This window comes from Neophocaena asiaeorientalis, unplaced genomic scaffold (assembly GCF_003031525.2).
Source record: "Neophocaena asiaeorientalis asiaeorientalis breed wild unplaced genomic scaffold, Neophocaena_asiaeorientalis_V1.1 scaffold77, whole genome shotgun sequence".
Lineage (NCBI taxonomy): Eukaryota > Metazoa > Chordata > Mammalia > Artiodactyla > Phocoenidae > Neophocaena > Neophocaena asiaeorientalis.
Window position 1 is genome coordinate 11,233,334 of NW_020174645.1, and position 25,252 is coordinate 11,258,585.

The 25,252-nt window shown below is 36.3% G+C and overlaps 1 protein-coding gene across 2 annotated transcripts in view; it reads left to right on the forward strand.

Moving 5' to 3' along the window:
- The window catches only part of MED13L (mediator complex subunit 13L), a 251,722-nt gene that overhangs the window by 120,445 nt on the left and 106,025 nt on the right, over positions 1-25,252 (forward strand). For both annotated transcript variants that reach the window (XM_024758571.1, XM_024758572.1), the window contains exon 3: positions 9,307-9,390. In XM_024758571.1, coding sequence (XP_024614339.1) covers positions 9,307-9,390 — 84 coding nt within the window. The remainder of the gene's footprint in view (positions 1-9,306; positions 9,391-25,252) is intronic.

Genomic DNA, 25,252 nt, shown 5'->3' on the forward strand with positions numbered 1-25,252 from the left:
TGTCCCCTGCATTGGCAGGCGGATTCTCAACCACTGCGCCACCAGGGAAGCCCCAATAATTTTTTAATGTATATGGAACAAAGTACATATTTTTAAAAATTGTAGCTCACTGTGTTGTTTTTTATATCATAATTCTTTTCAGAAAAATATTAATGAATTTGTGATTGAATTGTATTCTTTTTAGTATTTTGTGTTTTAAATGGTAGCATGTTTCTTTGTTGGAAGAAAATTAGAAGAGCAGAAAAACTGGGAGAAAAGAGAAATGCAGAAAATTAATTCATTCTGTGCTCATGTATTCAGAATTTATGATAGAAACTGTAGTCTAGGTCAGATTGAATTATTATTTTATAAGAAAGTTAATTGTGTCATATGCAGTATGTCATGCAATAAAGCTTGAGATAGTTCAGAAGAACTTTGGGTTGGGCCTTGGTTTGATTTCAGGGTCTGTTATTTGGACAGTTGCCCTAACCTCACAAAGTCTTAGTTAATGCCCTTTAAATTAAATGTAGGATACTATGCATCTTGAGCTTTTGTTAGATGTTGTATACGATGCCTGCCACGTAATACTTGACCTATTTTCAATAATTATTAATTCCTTTTCCCCATAAATTATTATTTTGCGTATTTTAATTTGAATTCTCCTATAGGAGTTTATTTTGAAACAAAACAGTGTTTCTTTTAGAAAATAATGAATAATTAAGCTGTTCGGCTGCCTTTCTACTATTAGAATGGATGAGTTGAGATTCTTTTGAAAATTTTTAATAGTTCTTTTGTCCTTTAAAATAATATTGTCTTTTCATCAAACTTTAAGTAACTGTGTTATATGAATGAAAATTACCCTACTCATGAGCCAGGGAAGCATTTTACATGATTGTTTTTAGCTCTCTTTATTCATTGTCAACAGAAACTGGGTTGGCTAATACATGCTTGCCCTTTTGTTCTTCTCATAGCTTAGAGCACTTGCTGTAACTTACTTATCTGTTTACAACCTAATTTACTATCTTACTCTCAGCAATTTTCTGTTATGTCTTTGCATTTCTATTTAGATAAGATTGACTTAGTTTCGCTAACAGAAGTATTGATATTACTATTTCCAAGGTTGGATACAACATTAAAAGTCAGTTAGTCTGTTTACCCAGCTAATTCTGGAATACCATTCTAAATATAATATCCTTTTTATGTGTTCCTCCATCCTTTCCTTGAATACTTCTGATTATGTGAGCCGAACTTTCCAAAGTTCTTCTCATCTTCTGAGAATACTCACTGTTAGAAAGTCTTTCTTATGCTGAGCAGAAGTCTGTCTCCCTGTAGTTTTCTTTTCTTTACCTTGATTCTGTTCTTTGGGGGTCATATATAATTCATCTAATCCTACTTCCATGGGGTGGCCTGTTTACTATCTTGGTCCCCTAAGTTATTTATTTTTCCTTGTTTGTGGTTCTTACTATATATTACTATATATCCTTATATATTCTTATTATATATCCTCACCGCTTTCCTCCAGCCTACCAGATATTCCTCTAGTCAGTTCAGTTCTCTTCATTTTGATTGCCACTGACCTACTTTAAAACTTCATGTGTTTCACGAAGTATTGCAGTGGCCTCTTTAATCAATCAGGTTAGACTCAGTTATGCTGCAGTAACAAAAGACCTTGAAAGCTCTTACTGTCTTTTGACAGTTGAGGTTCATTTCTTGCTCATGCTGCTGACCACTGTGAGTCACTTACTGCAGCACTGCTCTATGTCCTCTTACCTCCAGGCAGGAATTATGCTGTTGGGGCACCCCCTGTCAAAGATTCCCGATAAAGAGCAAAGAGCAATGGCAAAATACATAATAGCGCATTCATTGAAGCCTCTGTTCAGAAGTGGTACATGCCATCTCTGCTCATATTTCATTGACCAGGACATTTACCACCAAGCTTAAAGTCAAGTGGATAAGAAGGTATTATCCGTCAGTGGGAGGTACCAAAGTCACATGGCCAAGCTTGATGTCAGTGGGACAGGGAGCGATAGCACATATTTGGGAAAAGGATACAATCTACCATACCTCTTAATTGAGGTCTTCCCTCTTCTAATAACCTATACTCCAAACAGGTGCTGTTTATATTACTAAAAACACAGATATGTTTCTAAGACACAATTATCGGTGTATTTATACATGTTTTTGAAACCTTTGAGCCATATTGGCTTCTTAGGGTATTTTCTTCACCTGTGATTTCTGAGTCACAATTTCAGTATCTGAAAGTGTGTAGGCCTTCTAACTCTTATGGTTTTAGATCATGCAATCATGGTTATTTTTCCTCTCTTAGAAGGTAGTGTGCTTCCTGTTTTCTTAATGATCAATTATCCCTTTTTGGCAAAATGACCAGAATAATAAAATACCATTTTGTTTTTTTACTTCTATAGAATCTGCTAATTTGACTTGACTCCCCGGCTTCACCCTTTTGTGCCTGCTTTCTCTCTCTTTCTCTTTGTAAAAATAATGCTCTATTTCAGACTGTTCTTCATCAGTCTTTGCAATTTCATGGGATTTTGTATGTATTTCTAATGAACTTGTCAAAGGTTACACTTTGTATTTCAAGTTTAGGTTGTCTCACACTCAGTAATAGAAAAGCACTTTGCTGTGAATAGAGTTTGGAAAACAAAAACCTGCAGGTTTTTTCAGAAATTTCATTTGGCATTTTTAACATTGCAGATTTAATGGCTATTACTCATGTTATTATAATTTGTATAGTTTTCATAATATACCATATCCTTCTCATGTAACTATTTAAATAAAGTAAAACATTTGGTTGAAAAGCTTTAAAACAAATCCAGGAAATGTGTGCAGTTCATATCACCCAGAGTTTTTATTAATGCGTCAGTGATTTGCACCACATATGGGACTTATGAAAATCTTGCTTTTGTAGCTTTGAAGAAATACTTAAAATGTCTGCCATAATGCTGTCAAATTGTTATTATGTGTGGTAGTATACTTTAATTATAATTTTCTTGTTTTTAAAATTAAACACAGCTGATTTTGATGGAAAGGTTTTGTTGTGTTTTTTTTTCCCCCCTCTAAAATGCAAATCATTGCTTTGCACACAATGGAAGATTACATGGGTCTCTTGAAGCTGTTATGCTCTGTCCGGTCCATGCTTACTTAGGGAGACTTTAATCTATGGGTATTTGATATTTGTAAAACATAATGGCTCTTTGGAGTAGTCCATTGGTGCTGCTTTCCTAATGGATTGTCAGCCTGTTCACCCATGGTAGTTTATAACACAGCTGTAAAATTGCCTTGGCTCAGAGCTTCTTATTTGCCAAGAGTTGGTGTTTAGAGTGAAGATAATTTGGAAAAGTACAGTAAAAATAGCATGGAGAAAATTGGAATTATATGATAACAGTAACATTATATTTGTAAATTAGTAGCTTTCAATGCCCTGTGGCATTGTGATCCAATAGAGGTGATTATCAGAGGGCAAAGGAGCAAGGTCCTTGGATGTGGTGGTTCAAGGATTTCAAGGCGACGAATATATTCATTAGAGAACGGTGATAGAGTATAGCCCTAGTTGAAGAAATGGTTATGTGATACTGCAACATTGAGGATCCTTTGGTAAATAAGGTGATTAGAGGAGCTGGAAATGAGTAATTAATAAATTCCCGTTTTGTTAAATTGCTACAGTGTGCAGTTCTTTAAAAGAAGTAGAAAAATGAGCCTTTAGACCTAAGGGGCATGTGCATTAAAGGAAGGGACACTACAGACATTGTAGACGCAAGTGAATGAAAGCATACATGTAATTGTAAATGTCTGGAGAAAAACATGTTCACCCTAAGACTGATTACTTCATCTGTTAATATTTTTAGGACTGGGAAAGGATTAAGACTTTAAATTTCTTATTAGTGCGGTTAGAGAGTGGGATTAGACACTAAACGCTTGAAAGTCAAATGGATGTTTCAGGTGAGGCTAGTCCTACAAAAGACCTTAGCCTTGCAGAGATTTTGGAGAGGGTGGAAATAATAGGAATTACTTGGCCAGAGGAGACAGCATCCACTAGGGCACAGTAGGAATCCGAAGTAATGAAGATAGAAGGGATTAGTTGAAAAAGGTTTCTTCAGCCTTAAATTATATGGGTTGGGTTTTTTTTGCGTTTTTTTTTTTTTTGTTTTTAGTTGGGAATTGAGAGCACTGCAGTTTCTTGGGAGGAGACTTCATACATGTTTGATGTAAATTGGATTGGTGAGGTAAAGATTTTGATGCTGGTGAGGATGTTCTGTTACAAAGTTATATAAAATTTAGTCTATCTAAGTAGCTCTGTAAGTAGATAACACTGAGGGGCAGTTTAGTTGAGGATGTGGTAGAGGAACACTATCCTTGGACTTTTTAAATCTATGAAAACTGTCACACCTGCGTAATATGAGGGGCGCAGAAGAGCCAAGCCAGTGGTGGCTCCCTTCTAAACCTCCCAACTATCCCGTCTGTGAAATGGCTTGCTGATTTATGCTGCGGCTGCAGCTGTGGCTCTTGTAAACTTAGGTCAGGTCAGCCCATGGCTTTGGGGTTAGAGATTGGGGCTTGCCAGCTTCAGAGTCAAGTTGTTCTTGTAGTTAATTATTCAGAGCTGTTGGGCATGACACAGAAACATGTACACACACACAACCTGATTTCTTTTTTTATTTTTCAGCACGTGTTTGTTTCCTTTCTTCTTGAAACAGTGATTTTTTTAGGGAGGTAGTAGGGGGCTTGGAATTATTTCTAAAGAGGAATATTTACCTAGAACTGTTGCTTACAAAACATTTTATAAATCTGAAATCACATTGTGATCTTTAAAGATAATATTGAATTACTTTACAGAATTTTGTCGTATCTTAATAGTAAGGTAATTTTGAAAATCTCAATAACAATGCTTGGCGTTACTGAGTGGACAGCCAGGGTTAACTGATACATAGTCTTAGCACTATTTGTGATGTTGATTTAAAGCACTTTTTGGCAGATGAAGTTTGTCTGCTAGGTTTATATATTTATCAACTTAAATATAAATTTTGTCCCTCAAAAACAGTAAAATAAAGGTTGATAGAGTTGTAAAAGAGGGAAAATTATATTTCTGATATTCTGTAGTTTTTATACCTTAGCATTCTCTCTCTCAAAAAGATTTGCTTAACTTTGTTCTTCAAGTATAATTAAAACATATGGGCAGTAGTGCCAGTCTTCCTAAACATTTATTCTATTCTATTGTGTTCTGTTCTCTTCTCTTCTATTCTGTTTATTTTTGGCTGCGTTGGGTCTTTGTTGCTGCACACGGCTTTCCCTAGTTGCGGTGAGCGGAGACTAGTCTTCACTGCGGCGCGTGGGCTTCTCCTTGCGGTGGGTTCTCTTGTTGTGGAGCATGGGCTCTAGGCGCCCGGGCTTCAGTAGTTGTGTCACGCGCACTTAGTAGTTGTGACTTGGGGGCTCTAGAGCGCAGGCTCGGTAGTTGTGGCACACGGGCTTTGTTGCTCTGCGGCATGTGGGATCTTCCTGGACCAGGGCTCCCCGGTGTCCCCTGCATTGGTAGCCGGATTATTAACCACTGCGCCACCAGGGAAGTCTCCCTTCCTAAAGTTTTTTAACACCTATGTGAATTTCCACACGTTGAGTATCTACTGTGATTTTAGTCTGGAGTGAGTGGTGATGGACTATAAAGAAATGAAATACATAATTTTTTTCTACCTCAAACACATGCACACAAGAAAATTCAAATAACAGTGTGAGTCTGGCCATGATTAGTGGTTACAAACAAGAAGGGTAACAGTACTATACTGCAAATAGGAAAATACTCATTGGTGTATAATAGCATTCATTTCTCAGATATTTATTGAAGACCTATTACTTTAGAGCAGAACATAAAGCATATTACATAATAGGCACTTAAATATTTGTTGAATATTGCCAGTAAATAAGGTAGATAACTGTGTCTGCCCCCAAATTGCTCATAGCTTCTTGGGAGACAAGAGCCACAGAAATGATTCATTACAACTCAGTGGAGAAAGTACAAAGTTGTAGATGTTAGAATGCTGTTCTGATCTGGGACAGAAAGGATGAATAGAATTAAATAGAGGAGGAAGGGATATAATGGGATAGGCAGGGATTCTAGGCCAAAGCAGGGTTAGTAGTGATTAATGGTAGTGTTTAGTACAGAAGTTCTCACTCTAGGATCTGCTTCAGAGTTCATCAACACTATGGAATTGTATGTAGTATTTTGCTTTTCCTTGCGTTTTTTAGGAGAAAGAGCCTATAATAACTTTCATTAGATTTTTTTTTAAACATAGAATCATGACCCCAGAATGATTGAGAACCAAGAGCTTATTAGTACCACAATATATTATCTGCTCCTGAGCCAGCATAGTCCCAGGTGTCAATCAGGTGGTAGAACTGTCTTTCTTAGCAAAGCCACATGTCTCATCACATTTCTTCCCTTAACTTAAAGTGCAAAACACCAGATGGAAATGCTTTCTGTATTGCTTAGTCTTGGAGGCTCCATGTGTATCTGTATACGTGTGTGTGTATCTCTGTGTGTGTGTGTGTCTGTGAGAGAGAGAGAGAGAGAGAGAGACGGAGAAAGAGAGAGAGAGAGACGGAGAAAGAGAGAGAGAGAGAGAGAGAGAGAGAGAGTGAGTTTCTCTTTTGGACCAGCCACAGTTGAGATTTAAGAGACTGAGGAGTGTAAAAATTGATGGTGATAGTTGCTGAGTTCTTTTTACCTGTTTTTGAGTAAAAAGAAACTTTGCCTTCATACTTAACCATATCTACATCTAACTCAGCAATTCTTTAATTCTCTATTGAGTTGCAGGTCAGGGCAGAGAAAGGGGGCACATTCAGCATCTTCATTAATTTGGTCCCAACCTTCTCTGAGGTACTTGGTGACTTTGCTAACTTTCTGCCACATCACTGGTGACAGTATGACTTTTGACGACTCCCTTATGCAGAAATAAGTCAGTTGCAAATCCAAACTGTGTTAAAAACACTGCTCATTCAGTGCAATTGTGTGTTTTCATGTTTTCCTTTCAGTGAGAGGGAAATCACTGATCACATAGAAGCTGATTAGTGGTTGAAAATCACGTAAATCATTCATGACTCTCATTTGGAACCAGATGATTTTGGATTGAAGAATCAGTAGTTTCCATGGCTGTTTTGTGTATTAGTGATAATAACCTTTTGTTGACTTTGCCTGACAAAGAAATGTGATCTGTAGTGGAAACTCCAGGAGATACATTAGCACAGAGAGTTAGGCTCCCAGCATTTTCATTAGCTTTTTGCCTTTTGCCTTTGTCCTTGAGTGGTCTTGGCTGTGCACTGCTGCTCTTCCACTCCAATCCCTCATTTGTTCTGGAATGAAAACAGTAAATAGAATTTGTGGGTTTTACTTCATAGAAGGGCAAGGGTTTTGAAACAGACTTTGTACATTGTCCTTTTTGATCAGAAATATTTTATGTTTTTCTTTCATATTATACTGTCTAAAGCCTTGAAGTTTTTTCTATTCATAACCTGTAAATTCATGTTTTCTCTGTTGAATAAATGATTCTTTTGAATTCTGACCTTCAAGACTTATGAGATAATGAAGTGGTATTTATTTAAGTGAAGATGTGTATCAGTAGAAGACATTGTTTAATGTTTGATGTGATTCTGTACATGTCCTATTGCTTTCATTCTAAGCATTTTTGATTTTAAGATACACCTTCAATTTACTAACAGCTTTTGGAGAATAAAGAAACATTAATCAATTACAAGATAGATCTGGGCTTTAAAAATGAGTAAAGAACTGAGGAAATGTGACAGTATATATGTAGTCTACCTAAAAAACACAGTTAAGTCCCTTAACTAGGGAATAAACTGTGGTGATTTTATTTTTCAGTTTTGCTTCTTGAGCACTTTCACCTTATTGTGTATTCCATATTTTCTATTCTAACTTTAATGGAGTCATATAGTCTTTAACCCTAAAAAGCAAGTTCACTTATCATCCTAGGAAAACAGACTGGTTACTTTGAAAATGATTTTTTTTTTTTTCATTGTGAGCAAGGAAGATTGTTGTAGAAGTTCATTTTCAAGATAAAACTAGTTGAAGCAAGTGACTTTTTGATGAGACACTGCTTCATATTGGCTCTGCCCATAGGGAGTTACATTGTGGCCAGCAGAAACTATTGCCATTTACTAATGCAAATCTGTAATGAGTTGGGCGAAGGCTTGAATTGTTTCCATCCTCCTTGATGGAGTGGAAATGACAGAGCCAAAAGCCACGTGCAGAATTACCTGAATATTCAACAAAGAATTGCTGTGCTGCTCTTTTGCTGGTAGGTAGAGCCTTGTATAGGAGAATTATATCCACCTTTCTGACAGGTTTTCTTACAAAATATGTATCATTTCATTGAATAGTATTAGAGATTACTGTATTTCATCAGTTTCAAAATGCACATTTTCTCCCACATTTTTATATTGTTAAAATTAGGGATGCTCTTTACAAATGATGGCATCTCACAATTGACTGGAGTTATGATATAGTTGTCATCTGCCTGTACTCTAGTGAACTTGAGCATAGCTACTTATATTGTTGTCACTTCAGCTGAATTGTGTGCACCTTGGGTATTATATGAGTTGAGTTCAGTTGCCATTAACATGTCTTCAGAAAGAGTACCCTGTGATTTGACACGGAAAAACAATGTACACAAAACGGCATGAAAACAGAAGCGGGGCACAATTTAGATATGAAGAAAGCAAAATATTCATTACTGAAGAAATGACTGCAGTTCCTCATTTTTTTGCAAAGCCATAATCAAGTGCTTTACCATGTCTACAAAAGGAAAATACCTAATTAGAAGAGGCTGTGCTATGCTTTTATTACCGAAATCCCTGCTAAAGAATTGACTACCACACACCAAGCAAGAAAGATCCAGCATTAAAACTTGCAAAAAGGGTGTCAGTGGCTTGGAAGAATATCTCTGAAGTACTCTTAAGAAATGCTGCCTATATTCCCAACATTCTTGATCACACAAAAGTTAATATAGACGTGTGATTGGATTTGAAGCAATTCAAAAGTGTAAGATGTTTCAGGAATATATCAACCAATTAATTCTGATTTTTTTTACATGTATAAGAATAATACATAATAAAAATCTATACCCAAAGTCAGAAAATTCTTTCAGTAAGTATAGTGTAAGAATTTTAAGTACTAGAAAAACATTTTGACAGTTTAATTAGTGATGTTTTTCTTTTCAATGGTGGATCTTATCTGTGATTATTAATTCAGCGACTTGCTAATTTGTTATTGAAACTGTATTCTTGATGTAATTATTGTAGGTGCCTAATGGATAAGAACTTCGTTAGGATTGGGAAATGGTTTGTCCGGCCCTATGAAAAAGATGAAAAGCCGGTCAACAAAAGGTGAGTCTTTAGAATTCTTTTGGGTTTTTGGTTTCTTTTGCTTGACCACAGCTATCTTTGGGGAAGAGGTGAATGGAGGAAGTAGCTTTTATTTATTTTCCAATAATGTTAGTAGTTTAGATGTTTGAAATAGATTCCTGGATCACATTTTATTAAATACTCTATTATTAAATTTTTGTGGAATATTAAATCTTGACTAGAAAAATGATTATCAGTAACCCATGTCTAAGTCCCTTATAACCACACTATTTGGAATTGAATTACTCTATTTTGTTATTTTCATTATTCTAATTTATCTTTCTTCCTTATAGTGTTATGTGGCATAACTTTAAATCAACAGTCGAGTGAATTCAAATGGTGACAGTTTTTGTAGAATTGTTTGATGCCCCTTAAAAGTCAGTCAACACATCCTTGACAGTTGTCAAACCAGAACTGGGAATTACTTCTCTAAACAATCCTAAACTTTTAACCATCATTTATTATATGCATGGCTTTAAAGGCAGCCTTTGATACTAAACAAATACAGAGTTTTAGATCAATCAAGCCAGAATCAAAAATGAAAACCATCAAAATCTAATATTTATCTCACTTTCTTTTGAACACAGTATAGATTTAATTGGAAGTTGGTGACTATTTCTTTTTTTGTAGAGCTGGGTACACAATCTTGATTCTATTTTACTATCCATGAACTTGCCCTAAGCTAAGGGTCCCAGCTTCTGGCTGCAGACAGGTGCTCTTGAAACCTTATGTGGTAGATTAGATCTTCTGGAGAGCTGGCCAGAATTTCAGCTGGCTACTCCTGCCACTTCTTCCTGTAAGAGATTTAATAGCAGCCTTCTCTCCAGCCTGTGTGTCTTAAAGCTTTGATGAAGTGGTTGTGTTAAAGCTTTGATGAAGTGATTTCTGAGCAATGTAACCACTTCCTCATTAACTAAATCTAATTTATGAAAATTGGGATTTCTTTTTTCAAATCAGATAAATTAGGGCCTGGCTTTTTTTTTTCTTTCCCCCAAATCACCATGAACTTCCTTGAAATATTTCCCCCTTTTTAGTACATTTAGGATTTATTAAAAATTATATTTAAGTAGACAGTAGGTATTATGTGTATCAAAGTTTGCCTGAAAAGGATAATACAGATTTTAGAAAAAGGTACTAGTGTGCATGGGTGTGATTCTGTTTACGGATGCTTTGATTGATGGAGAGGAACTTTTTTTTTCCTTTTATTTTTATCGATTTGGTCTAACTAATGAATGTTTCATGGACATAATTCATCTTAGCATTTTCCTAAAATTTACAGAGGACTTAGATTTTCCTACTGGTCAAAGTTTGGGCTTTTATTGTCGAGGAGTCTGAATGGTTATATATGGATTTGCTTTAGTACATTGTTGTTCTTTGCCGTTCCTAGTGTGCCTCTCCATGCGTAGTGTGCATTCTCACAGCTGGTCACTGATGAAGTGACTGAGCCAGTCCTAAAACTTTTGATCAATAGGTATAGATGTTTGTGTGATGATTTGAGAGGAATTTGGGGATGAAGAAGAAATGTAGAAATAAAAAAGGGATTGAAGGAGTAGCAATTAGTATTTTAATGTAAAAAATAATGTTTAAAAGTCAGATGTGCTTAATGATCTTTGTATAGCTTGTATATCTTTACACTTTATTTAGATACTCATAGAGTCTTCCTAACTTAAGCAAGCCAGATGTAAATAATACATGTAATATATTTGGATATTTGATTTTGTGTAAAACTGGGAGGCTGTTGATTTCTGAGGAATGTAATTAAGTTATTTTATTATTTTTAAGACTTTATATTTGTGGTTGAACCTCGTGGAACTTCGTTTTCTTGTAGTGTAGAAATATTGATGACTAAAAAAACTATTTTAGAAGACTTTAACAATTAGAAAACATTTTAAAGCAAAGATTCAATTTAAAAATTCGGCATTTGCTATAATAAAACTTTATTAGGTGTAATGACTTTTCCACTCATTCTCTGAGTGGAAAATAGAGCATCTTGTTGGATGTTGAAACAGGATCTCAGTGCTTGAGTCATTTTGGATGGACAGAGTGGCCCTGTAGAGGAGGGCATTTAGAATAAGAAGAGTTGGGATCACATCCCGTACCTCTCTTTACAAGTTATTTGCTTTTAGAAAAGTTGTTTAATTTTTCTGGGGTGAACTTTTATTTTTGCTGTTATTGAATTGATAATAATTAGTATCTTAGAGGGTTATTGTGAAGATTAAATGAGTTAATTTATGTGGCTAGTTTATAATTTAGTTGAGAAAAAGCAAGAACAAATTAATCTTCTTGAAGCTTTTTTTTTTTTTTTTTAGTACATACCAATTTAGTAACCAGGGGAGAGGAAAATTTGCTGCCCAGTGTTAAACACATTATATATACACATTAATATTTTTAGGAATTCTCTTATTTGATACCATTAGACCCAGATAGAAGGAATACACTTTTCAAGTAGTGATATTAGCCTATAGATACTTCTTTTCAATAGATTAAAAAGATGATCTAACACACTACTTTATGTGAGCTAAAGTAATTCTAATAGTGGCGACAAATGAATATATTGATGGTTGGGTTTCGCCTGTTCGATGAATAGCATATTACTTTCTGAGCTATCATTTCTCTCCATATTGATAGCAAAACTAAATCATTTGCTGGTGGACTAAAAGAGTTCTCAGTGTTAGATATGAGATGAAGTTTGGGATATTTATAGAAATTTGACCAGGCAGTTTCAAAAAGATAAAAGAAATTTATATCGTTTTTTTGCTATAGTAGCATATCTTTTGTTACTCATCCTTGGGAATATAATAAGTAGGAAAGAGAACTTGGCTTTGTCCTAAAGAGTTGTGGCAGCTAACATCAAGCATACAAAATTTCTGATTTCTAAGGTATGTTGAACTTGAAAAAGCCTTTGCTTTCAGAATATTCTTAAAAACAAACCAGTAAAAAAATATGTTCTTTTAAAATAATTTAGAAGTTGTTCCAATGATGGAGTTTCTTTCTATTGGAAAGGTGTTTATTTTCTAATTTAGTCTAGTTTCAACCCACATTTGACTACCACAGAATTTGAAGTTTATAATTCCTTAGTCTTTGAATGCCAATTTTAGCAAAATAATTGATTGCCCCCAATAACAGTTTGGACCTTTGATCTTTCCTAGTATCAGGTGTACAGTAGCTGAGTTAACACAAATACCAACTTGCCAGTGCATTTTCTGAATTAATTCACCATTTCTTCCTTGTGAGCAAACCTGCCCTACTCTGGGGTGATACTCGAAATAACCTCACATGTTTTCAACTATTCTCATTATTTTTGTGTGTGCTGTTAACAGATGCACACGCACATACACGATGGGAAGTACATTACTTTGGGTGCTTTTGTGTCATTTCATCTGGATATTTTCTTGACTCTTAAGCCTGAGATTATTTCTTTAACTTCTTTTTTTATGTTCTCACACTGCCTAATGTGCAAGAGATGCCCTTGTCTTTTGGTTTTAGTAGCAAAAATCAGTTTTTGTGTAACAAGATGAAATATTTTGATGTAGGAGAATATTTTTTAGCACTTTAAAATTTTCATTCCCTGTTTTTCCTCACCCTCCGCTATCGCTTCACCTCTTCTTGTTTTCTTTCCCATCCTCCTCTTTGCTGTACTTCCCTTATATTATAGCCCAGGCATCTGTGTTTCCTTCTTGAGGTGCAAAGATGAAAAGTCAGGGAAAGGGATCTCTCATTAGAGGGTAGACAGACATGTAAACAATTACTTACAGTGTGAAAGATAAAGGGAATCTCTTATTAGTGTCCGGAAAAATTAAGGTCATTAGTGATGTGGTACCTTTAACAAGGACTAGCCAATGGGAAATTCATAAATAAAATTAATGGGACAACTTGGATTTATTAATCAACATAATAGTTTTACCATATTTTTTGTCTGTTTTTGGTGGATCTATAAAATAATGTAGTCATTTTCTGCTGGTTTATTTGATGGAAGATATATCAAAAGGTTCTGTGTATTTCGTCACTTGAATTTGAGAATTGTGTGAAAAGTGAGAAGACAGTGAGGTTAGAGTCCTGGGGAGCATCTACATTTACAGGATGGGTAGAGAAAAAGGAGTACATAAAGGAGACTAGGAAAGGGCAGTGAGAAATGAGAACCAGGAGGATCGGTGTCACCAAAACCATGAATTTTTAAAGTTTCAAGATTAATCAGCTGTGTCTACCAGAGAGACCATATAAAATACACTCTAAAAGGCAGTTATGCAGCCATGATGGACATAACATGAGCAGTTTCAGTGCAGTAGTCAATTTCAGGTTGCAGTAGTGAATTTCAGGTTCCAGTAGCCTGAGTTACAAATGGCAGTTGAAATGAAGATAGGAACGTAGACTTCTTATTATATTTTGTTATAAGTAGCTGCAAAGTAGAAAACTGTTGGATCTAGGAAGGGAGGAGACAAACTTTTAATAGGAGCCTATGATAAAACTAAGTGGTACTGTCTTTTGTTTTTAAAAGTATCTTTCATGTACCAGGCACTCTGCTTTGTATTTTCACACATTATGCATAGAGTGTCAAATTGAAAGATCAGCTCAACCAGAGGTAGCTTGTTTACTTTTTAAAAATTACTTTTTTTCCTTAATAACTGAAAGGCAATTATCACTGTTAGTTTTTTGTCCTATTAGCAGTCTAAAAAGTACACAATAAAAACTTATATCCTGAATATCAATAATTTATTTTCACAGTTTAAATATATACTGTCAGTTTCAAAAAGGATTTTAAACACCTTACAGTAAGAGGTACACCTTTAAAAAATGTATATATCGGGCTTCCCTGATGGCACAGTGGTTAAGAATCCGCCTGCCAATGCAGGGGACACAGGTTCGAGCCCTGTTCCGAGAAGATCCCTCATGCCACGAAGCAGCTAAGCCCATGCGCCAAAACTGCTGAGCCTGCGCTCTGGAGCCCGCGAGCCACAACTACTGAGCCCGCGTGCCTGGAGCCGGTGCTCCACAGCAGGAGAGGCCACCACAGTGGGAAGCCCGTGCACCAAAACGAAGAGTGGCCCCCGCTTGCCACAACTAGAGAAGGCCCGCGCGCAGCAACGAAGACTCAACGCAGCCAAAAATAAATAAATAAAATAAATACATTTATTTTAAAAATGTATATATATACTAGAGAGGTTTTGTGAATATCATTGTTGTAATTCCTCCTAGAGGACTGAAACTAAGCTGGAAACAGAGCTCTCCTTGATCACTGGTCCATCTAGAAATATGGATGATCTTCCATTAACTGTCTGACTTTGTGGGACTTACTGAATCCCTCTGGACTTTAGTTTTAGCATTTATCATTTCTAAAATGATTTTCAGTTTTTCGATTCTCTGATCTAGGGGAATTGTAGAATCTAGGCATGTCTCCAGAAAGTACATAATGTACTTTATAAGTATTTGGTTTACTTCTTTGATGTTTCTGGAGTGTTAGAGGATATTATAAAAATAAAGATTTATTAAGAGTGGTTCTTAGAAAGTATTAAATTCCTATCTGAGAACCTGACAGGAGAGAGTGACAGTGTACTTCATGTAGAGTTTTATTAATAGTTGTGTAAGTTCGAAGTATTATTATAACAATATTTATGGCTAAAGAATATAGAACACTGTGAGTGCTAAGATGAAATACTAAATTATGTAACTGTGAAGCTTCCTCTTTGTTATAATGTTCATATCTGGTCTGTTGTTACAGTCTTCTGCCTGTCTGGGTCTTCTGACTTCAAACTGCTTATGTTTCTAATCCCTCTGCTCTGTGTATCCTTCTGTTAGTCTACTTTTGGTGAAGCGCTCTCCCACATAAGAACATAATGTGCCATCAGTGTTTAGGATGTTACCCGAACTTTATCGGGCATTCCTGTTCCCCAGTCGAAGCCTTTTGTCCAGCCATAGTTGCCCTTCACAATTCCTAGCATAGCCTAAACTCCTTTTCTCTTTTGTTCGTGTTTTTTACCCCACTCTTTCTGTCTTCCCTGGCAAGTTAACTTTGATCTCTCTTCTTTGAGCTGCTCCCCTGAGGCATCTTTTCTAGCTGTTTGTTTCTGACATTTTACCTCTATATTTATCAATAGTATGTTTTTACTGTTCTTTTGAATTTTATTTTATTATTTTAAAATTTTTATTTTTCTCTTGAATTTGTACTAAGGAAGATGAGAATTTACTCTCCTTCCTCCTTTTCCCATTCCTTCATTATTCCTAAATTGAATCTTTAAAACAGAATCATACTTATTTTGGTGTTTACTATACATCATTATTTCTCCTTTTATTCTCTTCAGCATCTATTACAATCCCTAGTACAAAGGATATTACAGGTTTGGAAGAACTGAATGGAACTTCTTTCTGTTGTAAATCTATTTAGTTTTCTAGGATCAAAGTAAAAAATGAGGTCTTAAAACTCATTTAATGTAAAACAAAATATTGAGTTATGTCATTAAGACAACATTCTCTTTATCATTCTTATTTTAAAAGATGATCCTTTAAAATATTATCTTTTATAAATGGGTTAAAATCCTTGTTTCTTATAATTGTCAGTTTTGCATGAGTTTTTCCTCAGTATTATTTCTTATTGAGTGGTTTGTTCAAGTTTGAGCAGTTGGGTTCTTTATGATGGTTACTTTAATTCAAGTATTCCCTAGTAGAAAGCATACGTTATATACCCTGTTGGACTTTGTCCCCCATTGCTAGCCCATGAATTGCAATTCTGCTAGTGGAAGCAGACTCAACACATTTTGAGATCTTAACAGGCCTCATAGAAAGAAGGAGGGCTCTCTAATTGGTTGCACACAGAAGAGGGAGCATTGTTGGGGAACATTTGAAGGATTATTATGTATCACTGAGATTGACCAGTGTTGTTTACAGAGTTTATCTGGTACTGAGAATCTAAGAAAACAAAGGAACGTCTTAGTATGTATAATTGAAGACAGTTGACTAAAGTATTTCTATGTTAGATGAATTTTTAAAAAATAAAAGACTGTAGAAGGTAAGTTTCACTGAATGAGAAAATTGGACTATTAGCTGGAGAATTTTGAGTTTGTCTCAATGGTCTTTAAAGTATTCTATCAATTTCATTGTAGCATGCCACCTCCTCTCCTTTGTTTCTTACTTAACATTTCAAGATCTAGAACTGAAGCTTTCTATCACAGTATGGTTCACATTCCTGAAATAAATAACAGCTTTCTTCTGCTAATGATTTGCTGTGTCCTTAAGTGTTTCTAGGCCTTGATTTCAACTAGAGTTTCTTAGGGAAAGAATAAGACATTGTGATAGCCCACAAACACCCAGTTTGTGAAAACAGAAAAATTGGGATTATATGCTTTTACTTTTCAACTTTATCCCAGTAGCCCTTCCTTTTCCCAGTCTCTAAAAACTTATAGTACTGGTTTGGGACACATGATTATGTTCAAGTATTAAATTAAACATGTACTGTCTTGTATTACCCTTGATCATTTTAAGCGTGTTTTGTAGGTTCAAAAAGGTAAATTACAATACTGAAGGACACTACTTTAATAATGGCAAGGCCTCCCTGTCCCCCAACCCTTAGAAACACATGCTGTTAAAAATACCCAGTGAAGACTCAATAAAATACTTGCTAAGTACATTTCAAACCAGAGGATGCTTTAGTTGAAGTATGTAGTAGTTATGGATACGTTCGAACGTGACTGTGTGTTTGAAGTACAATACAGGGTATGTTCTGTAGCTGCTATAGAACATAGCATTCTGCATTTGTGCTTTGATTTTCTGTAAACTAAGCTTCCCAAGTTTCAGAGCTCTTAATTCTTCTGAGTATATCATGGAGAAGTCTACAGTTGGGCCATTGGCACCTTGTGTATCTGATCTCTTTTAAGGATGCATGCAGTACTCCTGCAACTCCTTTGAACAAGTCAGTTATTTTCAGAAACAGCTGAAGTTACCGAGCAACCAAGTTGGAGCTGAACCTGGGGTGAGGCAGATGAGTAGGGGCCAATCATCCTGACCCGCAGTGTAAGTATTCAGAATCATAAATACTGACTTCAGGAATTAGAACTTTTTGTGCGTGCGACTTTTTTAGGAATCTGATGCACATACATATACATTATTACAAGTATTATTGATGGGAGTAAATGACAGAAGTTTAGAACTTCGGTATAACTCCTAGTTATGTTCTCAGTGAACACAGTCAAACTGATCCACTTACTATATCCTGTGTTTCTGTTCCTGTGTTTTTTAAACTCTGAGTAGGAATAATAATAAAGGTATAATGATGTCTGCCTTATATAGGTTGTTTTGAGGATTAAATGAGATAATGTGAAAGTCTAAATAATTAGACAAATTATTTAAAGCCTGTTTCATAAATTTCTTCCTAGATTCTTATAAAGCACTTTATATACTATTCACTATATTATGAATGAAACCATTCAACTTTTCAAAATTAAATGATCATAATTCAGGAATAGCATTATGTATCATTTTATTTTTCCATTTTCAGATCATTTAATATTATGTATATATATGAGAGTTGTATAATTTATATAAACCATGCATTAAAAGCAGATGATAGAACTTCCATAAAATTCACCCTCTTTACACCAAGTATTTTCATAGGTTTGATTTTGGTCTCATATACATATGTAGTTATAAAGAAGCCTGTTGACTATTAAGGTTCACTATAAAGCGTGAGAGTCTATTTTCCATATTTCACATAGAAAATACACTTCTAGGTAATGTTAAGCCAAGTGTCTTTAGTAGTAAGGTGAGATAGCTACCCTGGATAATAAAAGGAGGCAGCATAGGTGAAAAGTGACCCAGACAGAAATGGATCCAGCAGTCACAATTACCAGATGAGGAAAGAAGGAAGCTCCTTACAAACCACCACCACTTCCAGGATTTTCTTCTCACTTGGATAGGTATCATTCAGACCTTCTAGAAACATATTTATACGCTTGCTTTTTACTTTGCTTATTCCCCTGCCATTCCTCATAAGGGTACCAAAAAGGGGAACGTTTTTCCTATGCTTTTTCCTTCTTAAACACATTTATCACTTATGTAGCTTGAAATGAGAAGAATGGTCTAGATAAGAATATTTGATATGGAGTGAAGAACAGTAGAAAAAAATAGTGGGAGGTTGAGGATAAAATAAATTGTTATCTATATTTTTAGTTTACTGGCATATCTGGCATTAAAAGTACTAATTATACAAATGTGGCCATTTGTTCTTTTGTTCTTAGCCCTGTGTTTAATGAATAATATTAAAATGTTTCCCTGGAGGGAATTTAATTCCATATTACTCACTCACTTTTTAAAGCTTGCCTTTATACTGCTTTGTTTGAAGAATGTGTTCATAAGTCATTCCAAACGTCTTAAAAAAAATCTGTCGTGGGGGCTTCCCTGGTGGCGCAGTGGTTGAGAGTCCGCCTTCCAATGCAGGGGCGCGGGTTCGTGCCCCGGTCTGGGAAGATCCCACATGCCGCGGAGCGGCTGGGCCCGTGAGCCATGGCTGCTGAGCCTGAGCGTCCGGAGCCTGTGCTCCACAACGGGAGAGGCCACAACAGTGAGAGGCCCGCATACTGCAAAAAAAAAAAAAAAAAAAAAAAAAATTTTGGGGGTTTTTTAAATCTGTCATGTATTTTCCTATAACAAAAAGATTGAATGTATTTATTAAAAATAGTAAAATTCAGAAAACCACATAGAATTATGAGAGTTTAATTGAATTCTAACACATAGATATGTCCTTTATTTGAACATAGTAATGTATATGGAGTCTTTCTTGATACTTTATATGTTCCTATATATACATCCCTCCATAGTGCTTGATGATTACTTAGTGAATTCTTGAAAATTTAGCTTTTAAAAATAGAGTTATTTCTAGATACACTGGAAAAGGGTCACTTCAGCACACTAAAGTATAATTTACAGAAAGGTAAAATTTGGACTCTAATGCAAATATAAAATGAACAAATGGCATACATTTTAATCAACTCATTAATTAGTGAAAGAACAGGTAAGATGTGAAAACCAGTTCAAAGAGTATTTGAGTAGCTAGGTTTTTCTAGAAAATTAATAGGTATATATGTATCTACAGCTTAGTAGCTGTTTGAACAAAAAATGAACATAAGTTGAAAGGATAAAATGTATTTTCTTCTTACCCAGAATTGCTGATAAATAGGACATGTATGCCTGTTGAGCACTGTACAACTGCTCAAACCTTGCAATCAGATCGGATGCTACTACTCGCATCTCCTGTGCATATTGATTTTACTTTATGTCATAGTCACAGCTGAGGGCCCCCCCCCCCCGCCACCAAATTTAAAATGTCCCACCACATCCATGTGAATTTGCTGCAGTGTTTTGGGGGGTTTGGTGCACAGCTGAGGAACTGAGGCACTAGATAATCCTTGGATGGGCATTTCGCCTATATGGCATTGAAAGGACAAGCTGTCTTCCATTGACCTTACTTCAAAGTTTTGAATAAATCTCTCTTATTTATTTAGGTAGCCGCATCAGGTCTTCATTACAGCACACGGGATCGTCTTTGAGGCATGCAGGATCTTTCGTTGTGGCGCGTGGGCTTCTCTGTGGCGCGTGGTTCTCTCTCTAGTTGTGGCGCACGGGTTCCAGAGCGCATGGGCTCTGTAGTTTGCAGCACGCTGGCTTAGTTGCCCTGCAGCATGTGGGATCTTAGTTCCCTGACCAGGGATGGAACCCACGTCCCCTACATTGGAAGGTGGATCCTTTACCACTGGACCACCAGGGAAGTCCCTTGAGTAAATGTCTTAAAAAGTCCCCTGAGGAGCTTCTAATGAGAATTGTCAAATTTTCCTTCGGAAACAGCTTGAGGGATGGGGTGTTGTCATTGATTGTCCTGGTAATGTCCATGATTAATAAATGACACTGTGTTTATCCACAGTCCCTGCCCAGTGTATTGACTGTTCTAGTAGGCCAGTTAATCATGCTGCTGTGATGCACTAGAGCTGTAGTATAGCAGATTCTTGAACTTTTTGTTGTTAAAACACCTATAAACGTTACTGAGCACCCAAAAGAGCTTTTGTTTATTGGGTTATACTTATCAATATTTACTCCAAAGAATTAAAACTGAGAAAAGTTAAAATATTTATGAGTTTTTAAAGTAACAGTAACAAACCCATTATATGTTAACACAACCTTTTTAACTAAAATAACACTTTTCTAAAAGAAAAAATATTTAGTCAGAAGAGTGGCACTGTTTTTGCAAATCTCTTTAAACTCTGGCTTAAGGGAAAACAGCTGTATTCTTGTGTCTGCTTCTGCTTGTAGTCTATTGTGACATCACACACGATGTAGCCTCTGGAAAACTCCATTGTGCGCTTGGAGAAAATTAGAGTGAAAAGGATAAATAATGTCTTCATGTTATTTTGAAAATAGTTTTGACCTGCTGCCTGCTCGGCATTCCAATACTTTAAAAAATTTCAACAAAGATGTGGTTTGTCTGCATTTTATTCTTAGGCTAGAGCAGGTAAACTTTTCCTGCAGATAGTAAATATTTTCAGCTTTGCAGGGCATATGGTTGCTGTCAAAACTAGTCAAGTTGACATTGCACTGTGAAAGCAGCCATAGACAATATGTAAGCAAATGGGCAATAGATTGTTCAAGTAAAATTTTATTTTACAAAAAATAGGTAACCGTGAAATGGAGCAGGACCCTGTGGTCCTCCCCCCACTGCCACCCATGTCCTCAGCCTGCCTTTTTTCTGTGGAAAAACTTTAGCCAAAGAATAAGTTTAATCAGAGAAGTGAGAAAATGCAGAAACAAAGGAAAACAGCCAAAGGAGACCAAATAATAATAATAGTTTACTCATTAAGCAAAGTCAAGGACCTTTAGCTTCTCCTCAAGGGCTATAGATAATATTCTGAGCCATACCCTGTGAGCTGTCTTATAGATACTAAAACCCCAGCAGGTGAAAGACGTTAACTACATGATGACCAGACTGTAGCCATGACATAAGCTACAGTTCCGAGAAATGACCTCAAAGAAATGGGAACAAACCGATCCTGGAACTGAAGATTAACTGTACTTAAAACAATCAAGATGACGACGCTGGTCAGACCACCGATGACCAATTTCAAGATGACTGTCAGAGCTGACTGTGCTGTTTCTACCTGTAGCCCCTTCCCTCTGTCTATAAAAGCTCTTGCCCACTGATTGTCAGTGGCAGGGAGTCGGCCTTTGGACAGGAGCCTGCCCTGCCCCTGGTAGCCAGCATCCGAAATAAAGCAAACTTTCCTTTCCACCAACTTGCCTCTTTATTGGCTTTAGAGTGATGAGCAGCCAGACCCCCACTTTCGGTTACAACGGGATGGAATTGGCCCTGGTACCTAACTTTGCTGACCTCTGCCCTTAAGAGGAAATTTGCTGTCCAGATACGCTGAGGTGGTTAGCTGAGAAGCCACACAGCTAGAAAGCTGAGGATTCAGATCTAGGCATTTCTAGTTTCACAACTGCTATTTTTCTCAGTTCTTCATGCTGTCTTCACTAATAAGGTTAATGATTATACCTTTAATGTAGGAGACAAATGGGCAATAGATTGTTCAAGTAAAATTTTATTTTACAAAAAATAGGTAACCGTGAAATGGAGCAGGACCCTGTGGTCCTCCCCCCACTGCCACCCATGTCCTCAGCCTGCCTTTTTTCTGTGGAAAAACTTTAGCCAAAGAATAAGTTTAATCAGAGAAGTGAGAAAATGCAGAAACAAAGGAAAACAGCCAAAGGAGACCAAATAATAATAATAGTTTACTCATTAAGCAAAGTCAAGGACCTTTAGCTTCTCCTCAAGGGCTATAGATAATATTCTGAGCCATACCCTGTGAGCTGTCTTATAGATACTAAAACCCCAGCAGGTGAAAGACGTTAACTACATGATGACCAGACTGTAGCCATGACATAAGCTACAGTTCCGAGAAATGACCTCAAAGAAATGGGAACAAACCGATCCTGGAACTGAAGATTAACTGTACTTAAAACAATCAAGATGACGACGCTGGTCAGACCACCGATGACCAATTTCAAGATGACTGTCAGAGCTGACTGTGCTGTTTCTACCTGTAGCCCCTTCCCTCTGTCTATAAAAGCTCTTGCCCACTGATTGTCAGTGGCAGGGAGTCGGCCTTTGGACAGGAGCCTGCCCTGCCCCTGGTAGCCAGCATCCGAAATAAAGCAAACTTTCCTTTCCACCAACTTGCCTCTTTATTGGCTTTAGAGTGATGAGCAGCCAGACCCCCACTTTCGGTTACAACGGGATGGAATTGGCCCTGGTACCTAACTTTGCTGACCTCTGCCCTTAAGAGGAAATTTGCTGTCCAGATACGCTGAGGTGGTTAGCTGAGAAGCCACACAGCTAGAAAGCTGAGGATTCAGATCTAGGCATTTCTAGTTTCACAACTGCTATTTTTCTCAGTTCTTCATGCTGTCTTCACTAATAAGGTTAATGATTATACCTTTAATGTAGGAGGAGTGATTATTGATTAGAAATAAATTTTTAAGGTAAAATTTTATCTGATTACAAAGTTATATAAGGGCTAGAATTTAGAATCTTCATAGATACCTGAGAAATGATTGGATGAGTATGTGTCTTTGTCATAATAAATCTTACGCACAGCACAGCATTTTAATTCTTGTGATAATTCACTAAAATATACATACCTGAAAGTGTTTTCTTTTCAACTGATGAGCTCTCTGAGTAATTATTTTTATCTTATTTAAATTATTATGTGGAATGGGCAATACATGTATGTAGTATAAAATTTAAACAGCACAAAATTATATAGGCAAAAAAGTCTCTTCCCCAGTCACTGCCCAGCCAGCCAATTTCTCTCCTAGTGTTAAATCATATTACCTGTTTCTTTTTGTCTTTCCAGCGATTGGTTTATGCAGATATACAGTGTGTAGTATATATTTCCCTTTTCTATACACATAGTATAGCAAATGGTACCCATACCCTACCCATTGTTCCATTGCTTTATTTTACTTAATAGATAGTGATGGTGTGTTGAAGATCAATCCAAGACATGCATATAGGACTATATAGGAAATTTTCTAATTTCAGAATTTGTTTGCTTTGTTATCTGTGTTCTGTGAGTAGCTTTTCTAACAGTTTTCTTTTTTGTTCTTTTTGGTTTTTTTTAAAAAATCGTTTTGTTTTGGTATTTGGTTGACATAAGTGAGATAACTTGACAAAGTCCTGCTAAAGAACTTAGTATTATCAGGAAGGTAAGATATAAACACTTAAAGCAATTAGAGATAAGACACTATATATAATTAGTGTCTTGGTTTGTGGAATATTAAGTGCTAAAGGTGAAAATTGGAAGATACTGATGTGGGTTCTAGTGAAGAGAAAAGATTCTTGAAGTTAAATGTGTTGTGTTAAATCTGAGGTTTGGATGACTTGGGGTAGAATCGTGGAAAGGAAAATAGCAGTAACAAAGACATGTACACAGTGGTGTTTCAAGGAAAGACTTGGCTTCTAGAGAGGAAAGTTCAGCTTAACAGCAATGAACATAGGAAGAGATAACTTCTAATAAGAGAACTCCTTGAGTGATCTAGACAGTTAGATAGAAGTTCTGTGACAAAGTTCTAAATTAATGAAGCTTAGATTAATTGTGATGGTTCATGAGAATAGAGACTTAAACGTTGTTTTAGTAATGACTAAATAATTAGAGTAGTTCCTTGTTAGAATTTAAGAATTGCAGAAGAGCCACCAATAAGCGTTGTCCTGAGAGTTAGAGATCTTAAACAAACAGACAGGAATACCAAGCCTTCATTTGATGGCCTAGCCCAAACTTGCCACTAAATTATGGCAATTCATGTATAACTTTTCCCTATTGCTCTTGCCTCCTTGCTTCTTCAGATTTTATTAACGTATCCTGGGACTGTTTTTAGTTAGTGCTTTTTGTATTGTCATATTTTGTCTCTTGCCAAGGATTTTAGCATTTACAACCTGCAGGCTCTTATTGCTCATGATAAATTTTTTTTGAAGCTACGGTATGCCTCACATTATTGCAGTTGAGAAGCACCTAAGCCTTATTATAGCATTAAAGTGAATTTCCTTATAGCGCTCCCTGGTGCCACTATAGCCTCTCTGTATGGGTTTAATCAGTTGGCCTCTACTTGAAACTTGAAGAGAAGGCACCAGTAGAAAGGTAATCATGCTTCCCAGAGTCCACAGTACAGGTTTGGATGTGCTCTGAAAGACAAATTGAAATGGTAGAATAAAAAGCAACCAAGATAGAGATACTCAGTAAAACAACTTCAAGTTGGAAGGAAAGGGAGCTAATATTTGTTTAAGACTATTATTTATTGAGATACTGTGCTAAATGCTCAACATAAATTATTTCCAGTCTTCACTATATACCTGCAGCTTTGTGTTATTTACTTTGAGAAAATACAGGTGAGAACGTGGAGACCTAGAGAATTTCAGTAAAAGACTAAGAAAGTGCCAGAGCTAAGAGTACATTTTCTGGGATAGGGACAGGACCTTTCTGCATACTGCTTGCTAGGTACTTGTGTCTTGTTACTCCTCACAGCAACCCTGTGAGGTCAGTGATAGGAGTGGTGGTGAGAGATGGGGAGATGAGACTGCTATGGGGCAGAGCTAGATCTCTGTGCTACCAAGGCTCTTGCCCTTAATCTTAGCAAACAAATAATAAGTACTGTCTTCTTCCAAAACAAATAAAAAACAAATGATTCACTTTTTAGTTCCCGGGCTAACTGCAAACAATGGAAAAACTATTTGTGGAGAAGGGACACAAAGAGAAGACTGCAGAGATGGCAGTGCTCAAGGTTCTGAAGGAGATTCCTAATCATGCTTCTTCTGGAC